The sequence below is a fragment of the Callospermophilus lateralis genome, chromosome X (assembly GCF_048772815.1).
Source record: "Callospermophilus lateralis isolate mCalLat2 chromosome X, mCalLat2.hap1, whole genome shotgun sequence".
Lineage (NCBI taxonomy): Eukaryota > Metazoa > Chordata > Mammalia > Rodentia > Sciuridae > Callospermophilus > Callospermophilus lateralis.
In genome coordinates, this window is record NC_135325.1 from 27,924,826 (window position 1) to 27,938,013 (window position 13,188).

General features: G+C 38.5%; 1 protein-coding gene across 5 annotated transcripts in view; it reads right to left on the reverse strand.

Moving 5' to 3' along the window:
• Cask (calcium/calmodulin dependent serine protein kinase) overlaps positions 1-13,188 on the reverse strand; it is a 348,936-nt gene that overhangs the window by 113,280 nt on the left and 222,468 nt on the right. For all 5 annotated transcript variants that reach the window (XM_077106548.1, XM_077106546.1, XM_077106547.1 and 2 more), the window contains 2 exons: positions 8,827-9,002; positions 3,660-3,782 (listed from right to left, as the gene is read on the reverse strand). In XM_077106548.1, coding sequence (XP_076962663.1) covers positions 3,660-3,782; positions 8,827-9,002 — 299 coding nt within the window. The remainder of the gene's footprint in view (positions 1-3,659; positions 3,783-8,826; positions 9,003-13,188) is intronic.

The window sequence follows — 13,188 nt, forward strand, 5'->3', positions numbered from 1 at the left end:
TTCATAATTAAGTCACTGTTTAAACATTAGCCTAGAATTCTCAATCAACACCACTTACATTCACTGAAATGAGTTACAGATACACATGGACAAGTATGGAAAGGTGACAGAAAACCACTCCCACCAGCTAGATGACCTCATTGAATCTCATCGAATCCTTCAGAGGACACATAACCAGTGAAGTTTATCTGTATTTCAGATACAGCTCACAACACTGAGCTCAAACAGCCTTCTGGACCTTTTTGTTTAAGTTAATGACACTTCTTGTCTTTTTCTTTCTGGTGCCAGAAATCTATAATGTACTAAACTCAGTTTACTTAGAATAAGAACTATCATTGTTGGCAGGGGCAACTTTTGTTTCCAAAAACAAATGTTATTGACCAAGAAAGCTTTGATAATGAAAGTTACTGTGAACATATATAGTATATAATGCTAAAACATTTTCTAAAGGATTTAAAAAATGACTAGACAGAACAATCATATTTCACCTCTACCAATTACACTAAAAGCTCCTGGTATGATATATAAAGCAACTAATGGAATGCTTTGAAAATTGGAGAAAAGAAGGCAGACTGGGTAGGGATACCAGGATACAAGGGGCAATCCTGTGATGACAGTGTCAGAATTTTTTTTGCCTCCTAACATATATGAGCCTGGGTGTGAGAGCAGCTTTCAACTTGGGAACTCCAAGGACAAAGAGGGCAGACACAATGAGCCTCAAGAGAAGGCCGCTGAGAATGGCTGTCCCTGAAGAACAGAATCTTCTCTGTGTCTTTAGATTCTATTACTACTATGAAAATCTAGCTGGGCATGGTGCATTTCTTGCAATCCTAGAGATTCAGAAGGCTGCCATTTTCATTGCTATTTGGTATTTTGACTAGCTTCTAATGAACAAAATATCCCCATTAGAGAAAAACAAGGGAGAAATAGGAATCCTGTCTAAACTGTTCATTTTCATATCTGGGAGGGAAAAAAACATTAAAAAAGTATCTAAGAACTGTTTACCACTGTTTTCATGGAAAAACTGGGAATAACTAGTACTGAATATCAGAATGTTGAATGAATATATGAGAAGTTGTATTCTTAAAGACAATCTGGAGTCACTGGACACCCTAAATTTTTCAATTAATATTATTCCATGTCACTAAGATACATTATTAATCTATATTTTATGTTACTTTATTGTTTTATACAAGTTCTGGGGAAGAAGCATGGTATAATATAATGAACATCCAGCCAGTCATTAAATCATAAGTATTTATCAATCACCTACTATGTGCCAGATACTTTCCAGGTTTATACAGAAGTGAATCAAAGTTGAAAATTCCTACCGTTGTGCAGCTAGGATTAGACAATTAACAAACAAGTAAGATTTAAGTACATCTTATGGAGTGTATTGCTACAGAGAAGAATAAGTCAGGGAAGGAAAATAGGGAATTTTAGAGGCAGGGAGCATTCCTTCTCCCATATTTTAAATATTGTTCAGAGAAGGTTCTAATAAGAAGCTGGTACCCAAGCAAAGATCTGAAGACAGTGAAGAAACAAGCCATGAAGACATATGGGGGCAGAATGCTCTAGAGAAAGGACATGGTTAAAACAGGGCACTAAGGCAAGAATGTACCTATGGTCTGAGAATTAGCAAGGAGGCCAACATTATGGAACTGAGTGAGAGAAGAGAGAGCAGGAAAGGGTGAAATCAGAAAGGTATTAGGAAGTCAAGCTGTAGAGCAGATTAAGAAAGAATACTTCAGGGGAGAGGCCTGGATTCAGGAGACATCAGTGTACAGATAGCATTTAAGGCCAGTCAGACTGGATGAGTCTAGTCAAGCGACTGAGTATAGATTGAGAATAAAAGGAGAAGCAAGGATAGAGGCCGGTGGCACTCCACTGTGAAGAGGGGGTTTAGGGGACACAAGGACAAATCAGTAAGTACTGAGGAAGATCAGCCAGGGTAGCAGAAGACAAACCAGGAGAAAAGGTAGCCTAGAAGCCAAGGGGAAGATAAGAGCTTCAGAAGAATGCTGATAGGCCAGGCCTGGTGGCACACACCTGTAATCCCAGCAGCTTTGGGGAGTGGAGGTCAAAGCCCATCTCAGCAATTTAGCAAGGCTCTAAGCAACTTAGCAAGATTCTGTCTTAAAATAAAACATAAAAAGGGCTGGGGATGTGGCTCAGTGGTTAAGCACCCCTGGGTTCAATTCCTGGTACAAAAAAAAAAAAAAAATGTTGCTCATAGGCCAAGAAGGACAAGTTCTGGAATTTGACTACCAAATTTAGTAATATAAAGGTCAGTGGTGACTTGATAAGAGCTGCGAAATTTTTTTGTTTGTTTTTTGTTTCATTTTGTTTGCGATGCTGGGATGACACCCAGGGCCTCACACATGTTAGGCAAGTACCCTACCACCGGGCCCTCAGTCCCAGCCCAACAAGAGCTTTCTTAATGGAATTGGTAGGATTATGACCTTGACTAGTATCAGTTCCAGAGGAAGGGACGAGAGAAATTGGAAGATGTAATTACAGACAACTCTTTCTAAGGGTTTTGAAAGGGAATCAGAAAATACGGGCAGAAGCTAGAGGGGGCTGCAGGATCAAGAGAAGGCACATGTGTGTAAATGTAAAAAATAAAAGTAAATTATAGGATGCTGTGTCCAAAAGAGACAGAAAACTGATGATGAAGGAAAGGGGAAAGTTATTGGAGCAATGTCATCATGTAGGTAAAAGGGACATGATCTATACAAGCGACAGGGTCTTGGTAAGCTGAATTAAAAGCCTGGCCTCACTAATGACAACTTCTGAGACTTGGGGCAAGATTCTTTTGTGGGGGAGAGGGCAGGAGACAAGTCTCTTAACTTCTCTGAACATTCATTTTCCTATCTATAAAGTGAGAATTTCCTGGAATTACTGAACTGTATAATGCTTTTTGTTTGTTTTGTGGTACTAGGCACTTGACCATTGAACCACATCCCCAGCCCCTTTTTATGTTTTATTTTTGAGACAGGGTCTTGCTAAATTGCTTAGGGCCTTGCTAAGTTGCTGAGGCTGGCTTTGAACTCGTAATCTTCCTTCCTCAGCCTCCTGAGCTGCTGGAATTACAGTCATGAGCTATCACACCTGGCTTGAACTGGGTAATGTTTCAATCAAACAGTATTGTTTCATTGATGTTTCAACTTATAATTTTTCTTAATACTCATTGGAAGATGGGATATGGGAAAGATTTTTAAAATGGACCTCTTCCCTAAGACAGTAAATAAATTCATATCTAGTTTCTATGGAAAAGCAGCTAAAGTTGTAAAGAACATATCACACCTGAAATAAAGGAGTTCAATCCCACTATCAAAAAAAGGATGATTAATTTGTTGTAATCTATTGTAATTTCGGTCGTTCATGTTACATCTCTTGGAACATGTGTTGGCAGAGGGAAAATAGGCCTTCTTTCCTCATATATTTCATCTTCATCTGCTTTTGTATTCTCTGTATACTAGCCGAATGCCACTAGACTGTTCACAGATGATGCACAGGAATGACCAACAAGAGGAAGAAAAGAAATGGGAGAATCTCAGAAAGAAGAAAAGGTAAAAAACGGCCACCTTCTAGATCAATACACTGCTGTCATTGGAAGTGTTCAAACAGTGTGAGTGGTGACCTGTGAGCTCCTATACCTTAAGCCATGGGTGATTCAGTGCTTCATAAACGGTGATTCTTTCAGCTGGATCCAGCATCAGCATGCGACGTACTAGGTCTTTGGCACTTTCAGAGATATGGCTCCACTGCCGAGGATTCATCTGGGGAGGAGAAAAGGATGACTACATAGTTATCTTCAGTGAGAAGTTAACATTTACTCTTATTTAATATTCTTATATTGCTTCAGTGTGAATAAAAAATTCTCAGAGCAAAGAACAGAAATCTCATTTTAAAAGGCTTATTTTTAATGCAATTAAATGCATTAAACAGCTTACTTTAAATGCAATTCTTTGTTCGTGTTATTGTTCACTATATGAGAATTTGCATCAGTAAATATTCCATACATGTTCTTGTTGTTATGATAATATTTTCAATAATCAAAGGATAGAATGCTAACCGGTTTCTACCTTTAGATCCTCAGCTAAAGAGTCTAGATAGAATAACTTGATCCCAAAAGGACTAAAATAAAAAATTAAGATTTAAAGAAATACTTTATTTATTTGGGTACTGGAGATTGAATCCAGGAGTGTGTAACCACTGAGCTATATCCCCCTCGCCCTTTTGATTTTTTATCTTGAGACATAATCCCACTAAGTTGCTTAGGGCCTTGCTAAATTGCTGAGGCTGGGTTTGAAATCGTAATCCTTTTGCTTCAGTCTCCTGAGCCACATACATCACTGTGCCTGAGGAAACATTTCAAAACGTGTTTTTAAAACTGGGGATCAGCAGCAATTGTGAAGGTAGGAAAAATTATTAATAGGATATTTTGGTCAGAGTATGTAAATTTCAGTATATAGGGGGAAATATACATTATCATTGTCCTACAAAATAACCAATTCACTTGTATGTTGTCCTCAGTGAAGTTTGTCTCTTGGAGATAAGAAAATTAAGCCACATGGTAATTTGACTAAAATCAAATAAAAAGAATTATGAGTTATTCGAAAGATTTCTGAGAAAAGCTGTGGGTCTGTGAGGAAAATATTGGAAGGTACCTGGGAAAGGGGCTATGTCTGAGGCCAGAAATCAGGGCTTGGGTCTGGGAAGAGAGTACAGACAGGAGGTAGAGATGGAACAGAGTCTCATTCCCAATTTTCAGCATCAGGAAGCTGCTTAATTAGGTGAGCTTACGGGAGCTGCCTGGTACTAGGGGCATCAAGCAATGTCACAGCTTTTTTCGAGTGTGTGCACTGGGAATGGAACCCAAGGCCCCATGTCTGGGTAGGCAAGTGCTCTCCCACTGAGCTTTACCCACAGCCCAAGGCCCTTGGGTTTCACCAGTAGAGACCCATGGGACCATCTAAGGGAGAAAGATGGAGCATAATCTCCACAACAATTTTAGGCCAAATGAAATCACAGTATTCGCATCACAGTTACAAGTGAATCATTCCAATTTAGCTAACAGCTAGCAAAGCCACTTAGTTCTGGCTAAGGTGAGGCTTTGTGCTTGTAGATGTAGATGTGGAGGGGAAAGTGATTCCATGTTAAGGACAACTCTTAAAATTAGAAGGTGTTCCATTTTTTTTGGTAACAGGCAGAATTCCAAACAGTAGTCCCTTTTGTTTGTCAAATCCCATGAAGATGAATGTCATGAGATGGTTTAAAAGTTGTCATCCTATTGACATTGTCATCAAATGACCAGTTTGTAATAAGGAAGTGAGTGACTAGACAGGTCTTAGATGGCCTTGCTCTCTCTTCCCTATCCTGGAGCTGCTGTAGTGTTTACGGTCTGAATGATTTTGTTTTTCTAGCAAAGGGATAGAGAAATCATCTGAAAGAGGTGGTGAGATTTCTGAACTTGAGTTTTTAAATACCATAGCCATAGCAGCTTAGAATATTGCTGTGTAGACACCAATTGGCTACCTGTGACCATGGTATAAGATGACACTGCATCTTTTATATAGAGTTAGGGAAATATTACTTTTTTTCCTGTATAAAAAAGTTAATTGAGGTTAAATGTTAGCACAAATCTCAATTAAATAGTAGTCTCTGACATCTACTTTAAAAGATCAAGTAAACCAGCAAATAAGAATAAAAAGTCAAATTAAAATCACTTAAGCGCTGGGTGTGGTAGCACATGCCTGTAATCCCAGCCACTCAGGAAGCTGAGGTAGGAGGATCACCAGTTGTAGGCCAGCCTCAGCAACTTAGCAAGACCTTGTCTAAAAAACAATAAGAATAAAAATAAAAATAAAAAGGGCTGGGGGTGAGGCTCAGTGGTAGCAAGCCCCTGGGTCCAATCCCAGTACTATTAAAATAATCACTTAAGAGCAGTAGCAGTTTATAATTTAAATATACTACATTTAAAATATGTCATGGAACTATTCTTGAAAATACCCATCAAGATAAAGGATTTTGTTAAAAATTCTTTTGTTAAGAACCACCAGGGTGATAAATTTTGTTTTTTGAGATCTGTTTTAAAATAATCTAGTAGGCTGTTCATGGTGGTGCATGCCTGTAATCCTACCAACTTGGGAGGCTGAGGCAGGAAGATCACAATTTCAAGGCCAGCTTCAGCAATTTAGCAAGTTCCTAAGCAACTTAGTAAGACCCTGTCTCAAAATAAAACATAAAAAGGGCTGGGAGTGTGGTTCAGTTGTTAAGTTCCCCTGGGTTCAATTCCTGGTACCAAACAAAATGAATAAAATAAAATAATCTAGTAGTATGTAGAATACAGGTAAAACAATATTGGTTATATATTAACTATTGAAACTGGGGTTCTACACTATTTTTCCATATTTTTATTAGTGTATTATAACTATACATAGTAGTGGGATTTGTTGTTACATGTTCATACATGTACACAATACAACAATATAATATGGTCAACAGTACTCCCCCATCCATTGTTTTGTTTGAAAATTTCCATTATAAAAAGTAATAATAAATACTCAGAGAATCATATCACTGTATACTTTTTAAAAAAGACCCACGAGTTTCATTACAGGCAGCAAAGATGGATCTATACTTTGAATTAAGCTGCTAAAAAAACCTGGGCCCTTGTAAGGAAAGCCATGAAGATAATTGAGATGTGAGATTAGCCAAATAAAACAGTAAACAAGCTATTAACCTCAAAGCTTCAAATCCCATGTACAGAAATTATAATATAGCTGCTGCTGTTATCCATCTGACTTATGCTAATACTTTTACTATTCCCTAGGAATAGGGAAATTTTAATAATTTACTTTTTGGACATTTTGAACAGTCCAAGTTTCTTACCAAGAAATAAAAATAACTATTCAATGTTTTAAAAATAGACAAAATCAAATACCAGACGCTGTCGGAATGAAACACATTGCCTTGGAAACCAGGAAGTTAGTAACTGAACAAACACAAAGGAAGAATTCTATTCTATTATTAGCAAGTGCTTATAACTCAAAAAGGCAGGTGGGAGATTTTATTATATGGTACCCACGTCATAAATTGCTGAGTATTAAATGAGTTAATATAAGTGCTTAGAGCAGTTTTGGTACATACCAAATGTTATGTCTCAGCTACCATTATTGTTATCATTATTATTATGTGGTTGTGTGATTTGATTTGATTGTCAAAATTCAACCAGAAATCCCAGGTTGTGCTTTCCTGATAGCCACTCACAATTTCCAAGGATTGGAAGGGGATGATTAGTTACAAGCAATTTCCTGAGACATTTAGTTACTTCCAAAGTACCAATTTTATTCCCTAATGGCCAACTGACTCCAAGCAGAAAATCACCTTCCTCTGTTAGCAGAATTTTGGCAGAGATCTTACACCAAATAAAACAAGACAAATCTGTATTACCTTATGAGTGGATGGTGTACAGGGCAAACAACCAAAAGAGATCATTCTCACCTCCACTAGCTTTAGTTGGGGCTTAAAAGGATAAGACGGCAAATCTGAAACTACTATATCTTGCCCCCCCCCCACGACCTACAAAACAATTCTAAATTACTGAGGAACTGAAAAGAAAACTTTAGGGGGGTCTCATAACCCTGTTTTATGTTGCCAGGCACGGCCAAAAATGAATCAGTGATTCCATTGAAGAGAAGGTATAGTTTCCATAACAACGAGAGGAAAGAGAGTCTCTCCAACACAAAGTTCCCTGAACTCCTATGCAGACAGTACTCCCCCTGCTTCCCACGCCTAGTCTCTTGTGGCTAGATGTAGTGTTATAGGCAAACAAGTAGAAGAGCTGGGGTAGTGAAATTCATCTTCAGTTTATTTATATCCAAGAAGTCCTTAGGTCCTTCTTATATAGCCATTCATGATGTCAGTAATAACTTTGAATTTTTTTAAAAATAATGAAAGTAATAATTCACTAAATCACAAGTCAGTGATAGTCTGTGAACACACAGCAGCCAAAGAATATCAATGTTTAAGTCACATCAAAATGCCTCTAGATTGTGTTATGGAGCATAGCTGTGATATTGGAATTTCAAGTTTATCCTAGAATGAAATTGGTACTTTTTTTTTTTTTTTTGGTACTGGGGACTGAACCCAGAGGGGATTTACCACTGAGCCACATCCCCAGTCCTTTTTATTTATTTTTATTTTGACACAGGGTTTCACTATGTTGCTTAGGGCCTCACTTAGTTGCTGAGGCTGGCCTTGAACTTTTGATCCTCCTGCCTCAGCCTGCCAAGTCGCTGGGATTACAGGTGTGCACCACCATGCCTGGCCTAAATGGTACATTTTTTTGGCTGTGCTGACATACATTTAAAATTAAGATAAGGAATGATTAAAAGTACCCGAATAAAATTTCCATTTCAATTTTACAAATTAAGCAAAAACCTTTAAATATGAAGCCCCTTTTCTCATCTACAGAAAGAAGGGCCACATAAGTTTTTTTTTTTTTTTTTTATACTTGGATTAGTAACGAAAACCTAGTGGCTGACAGTAACTTCAAAATGCTTGATTTTTTGGGGGGGCGGGTATTGGGGATTGAGTCCATGGATGCTCTACCACTGAGCTGCATCCCCAGTCCTTTTTAGTTCTTATTTTGAGGCAGGGTCTCACTCAATTGCAGAGGCTGGCCTTGAATCTGTGATACACTTTCCTTGGCTTTCTTGGTTGCCAGGCTTATGGTATGTGCTACCGGACCCAGCACCAAACAAACTTTTCAGGATAATGTAATCTCAGTGGAAAAATTAAATGGTCATAAGACATTACCTTATATTTTCCTTTAATGATGCCTTCAAACAATCTTTCCTTGGTTCCGTAAAAAGGCAAACAACCACTGAGCAGGATGAAAAGGATCACGCCACACCCCCACACGTCCACGGGCTTTCCATAAGGCTCTCTTTTGACCACTTCTGGGGCCATAAAGTGAGGTGTCCCGACGCGCCCTACGTTGAAAACAACAACATGAAGGAAAAAGATTTATATAAAATCAAGACTTTCCATCTGAAAACCAAAAATAATAATAGTATGATCACAATCAGAATGAAAAGTCTGCCAAGAGAAATATCCTCTCATCACCTGTTCCCAGGAAATGAAGCTCACGATGGGGGTGGGAGTGGGGAGAATGATTTCTCTAATCACCTCTTGAAAACACTGAGCCCAAGATAGGCCCCTGGGAGTCTTTCTTGAATTCTGCATGCTACATAGTAGAAATTAATGTTGCTTATTGATTCATGAAGAGGTTTAAATTTTTAATTTGGAGCAGAGGTAGGTGGAAGAGTCTACAGGCAGTCTATGCCTGCCCAGGAAAGAGCCCAAGAGACCTACCTGCCTTGGGCAGAAGGCAGAGGCAGGGAGAGGAGAGCTCAGGAATGAAGAAAAAAACATCTGTGGCAAAAAGATTACTTTGGGGGCTGGGGATGTGGCTCAGTGGTAGAGCACTCCCCTAGCATAGGTGAGGCACTGGGTTCGATCCTCAGCACCACATAAAGATAAATAAATAAAGGTATTGTGTCCAACTACAACTAAAAAATATTTTTTAAAAAAGATTACTTTTGACTGCCAAATGGAAATTCCCCAATAAAACCTAATGCTGAGAACTTTTATTTGGAATATGAATTTCAATCTGCAATCCTGTTCATTTGATTGTAGCAATTAACAATGGTTAGTGGTACTTTGTTAGAACAGGAATTAGTCTTAGTTTCTTGCTAACATTAAGATTTTTCTTTTTAAGGGACACTTAACCACTGAACCACAATCCCAGCCCTCTTTCATATTTTATTTAGAGACAGGGTCTTGCTAAGTTGCTGAGGCTAGCTTTGAACTTGTGATCCTCCTGCCTCAGCCTCTGGAACCACAGGGATTACAAGCACATGCCACTACTCCTGGCTCCCTAACATTAAGATTTGAAGAGAAATGATAGCAAATATATGACACACACCGAAGCAAAACTAATGAAGTTCCTCCCATTAGCTCCTCTTTGACCTTCAACTTCTTCAATGAGTTTTCCTTTCTTTCCCCCTCTCTATCAAAAATTAGCTTTCTGGAAGGAATGTGATACCAGTTGTTTGCACATGAACAGCCATCTTTAACTCAGTATTCCAAAGGAAGGCTTTTCTTTTGTGAAATAAAAGGCTTGTACCCAGTAGTGAGATTACCATAGAATGGGGCACTGCCTTCTAGACTTGGCACTCATTCTAGATGTTTACAAGCCCACTCACCTTCCTCGCTCTGCCAGTCTCCGACTTATCATACTGAGTCCAATATAATTTTTACTTTGAAATCTGCACCAGTACTTTATCTACAGCCCAGAACTGTGGTTCAGAGCTTTGAAAGAACTTAAGAAATCTTCTGGTCCAGCTGAAGCGCAAAGCCTGTTAGTGGTTATTGAACTCAGTTGGGACAGAAAAGGATAATACAGCTCTCAGCTTGCATACTGGGGATATTCCTTTGTTGAAGATCACTATGGGTCCCTTTCCTCCCCACAAAATAGAAGAGGTTATGCTTAGGGTTCAATTTGTGAAAATGTGCTCATTTAAAATGTATAACGGATAAGTGAAATCTACAAAAACCTGGCTACAGAAATATTTTTATTTCTGGATTCTCCCATTTTGCTTCCTTGAGTAGCATAAATAAGCTAAAGCAATGAGAGTTAAGCCTCCTACTTCATTAGCATCCTGGACAGGGAGGGGCCACTGGATATGAGCCTTGTTTTGATGGACAGGAGCTGGCAGGAGCAAGGAGAAGCAGGGAAAGAGCCCAGGGTACCATTTGGTATACTGGTATCAGGACAACAGTCAGGTACCAGCTGAGGGTTCAGATGAGGCCCTGGAATTCAACTTGATTCCTGCTATTTCCCATATAAGAAAGGGTCAAGCAACTCAAAACTGGGACCTCATTCTGGGAATAATCAGAGCCACCATGGCCAGTCCCAACCATCCTGAGGAGGTTTTCTCCAAATAGCTGGATTGAAGGCTACCCAATTCTAGGGACATTCTTGGGGAAGATGTTATGTGTCTTTGGGTTTAAGAATTTGCTCTTAGATGATCATGGGAACATTATGATGGAAAGAATATACAGAAATGTTTCTTTTATTTCAAGTACATTGGCAGAATGTGAAAAGGGCTGGAGTTAACCTTTATTATACACTACTTCCCCAAACTCCTTGTTACTAATTTTCCTTCGTTGTGACCACTTGACTTTATGACTTAGACCACAAAATTCTAAGAACAGGAAACCAATTACCAAACCAAATTAAATGTCATTGTTGATGAAATACTTCAGATGTATATTTAAATGTTATACTTTGATAATATAATTAAACCTTCTACCTAGAATCTTGGGGTTCTAAATAGCTACATTTTCAATACTTTTGGATTGGAACCTTTATGCACATAGTGCTTTTTACTTTAATAATTTTTGTATGGCTATTTTCCTACAATTTCCTGACCTCTTTTACCTAGGATGTTGCAGAGTTGTCACTGTGGATGTTAATTAAAGATCTCTACTGTAGAACAGAGAGCACCCTCAGAAACTTCAAAGGTTTGTAAAGGTTGATTTCATTGTTATTAAAAGGCTGCTGTGTTTACCAAGTTTTGAGGTTTGCTTACTGTATTTTTTTTCTGTCAGGCTTTCATTATTTTTTTTCTCTTGCTATGATTACTCCAGTTCTAGCTTCTCCTAGTTTGTTGTGTATAATCTGCTATTAACAGAAAACTTACTAGCAATAAGATTCTTTTATTTAATAGCAATTTCTCAGGCGTTGCTAGGTAGGCACTGTGGAAATATAGGGGATAAGCCTTGGTTCTCCTACCCCTTACAAATCTGAGTCTTTGCTACAATTACAAGTCCCTGCAATGCGGAGATGATGGAGCCCAGATGGTTCTGGTAATATGGAAAGGAAGGAATAGGACTATCTAACTCAGATGGTTTAAGATCAGCCTACTTTTAAGAGGAGACAATTGTTAGTGCAGACTTCAACAACAGTAGGAATTAATCAGATAGATAAAATGACAAAAGACATTCCAACGAGAGGAAATGGCTGGTGTAAATTAGGAACACAAATCTATACAACTTTATGAAAAATGGGAGTAGGTCAGCTTCAGAGGTCTTTAGATGCTCAATTGAGAGGACCATGAATGGGTTTTAAGGGTAGGAACAGTTGTGCTGCTATTATAATTAGTTTCTAGGTTCCTAATTGCATTCTGGATATGTGAGTTCTCCAAACAGCTGAGTTTCAGATAGGGGAAGCGTAAATATATTTAAATAGATTTAAAAAAGTTTAGTTCTTAGTTGTAGTTGGACATAATACCTTTATTTATTTGTTTATTTTATGTGGTGCTGAGGATCGAACCCAGTACCTCGCACATGCTGGGCGATCACTCTACCACTGAGCCACAACCCCAGTCCTCTTTAAATGGTTTTTACTTTATGGCACATATAAAGAAGAGGACCCCTTTCTATTTGGAGGACTCGGTGATCAAAGATTTCAAGTGACAGGAAAGTAACTCTTTGTTATATATAGTTTTTAGTTGTAGATGGACACAATTTCTTTATTGTTATTTATTTATTTTTATGGGGTGTGAAGGATTGAACACAATGCCTCACGCATGAGAGGCAAGTACTCTATCACTGAGTTATACCCCTAGCCCAGGAAAGTAACTTTTGATTTCAAAGTTGATAAATACTAGCAAAATTTCAAAAGCACCTTAAACCACAAGAAAGGTTCTTCTGTGAGAAATCTTTTATCCCTTATCTACTCATATTGTATTTTTAAAAGTATTATAATGCAGCTGTGGATGTAGCTCCATGGTAGAGCACTTGCCTAGCATGCATAAGGCCTTGGGTTTGATCCCCAGCACTGCAAAAAGAAAAATATATATTGTAATGCTTACAATAGTTATTTCAAGTAAATCTATGTTAAGAAATAACGATATTTAGGCCGGGCGCAGTGGCACACACCTGTAATCCCAGCAGCTTGGGAGGCAGAGGCAGGAGGATCACGAGTTCAAAGCCAGCCTCAGCAATTTAGTGAGGTGCTAAGCAACTCAGTGAGACCCTGTCTCTGATAAAATACAAAATAGGGTTAGAGATGTGGCTCAATGGTCAAGTGCCCCTGAGTTCAATCCGTGG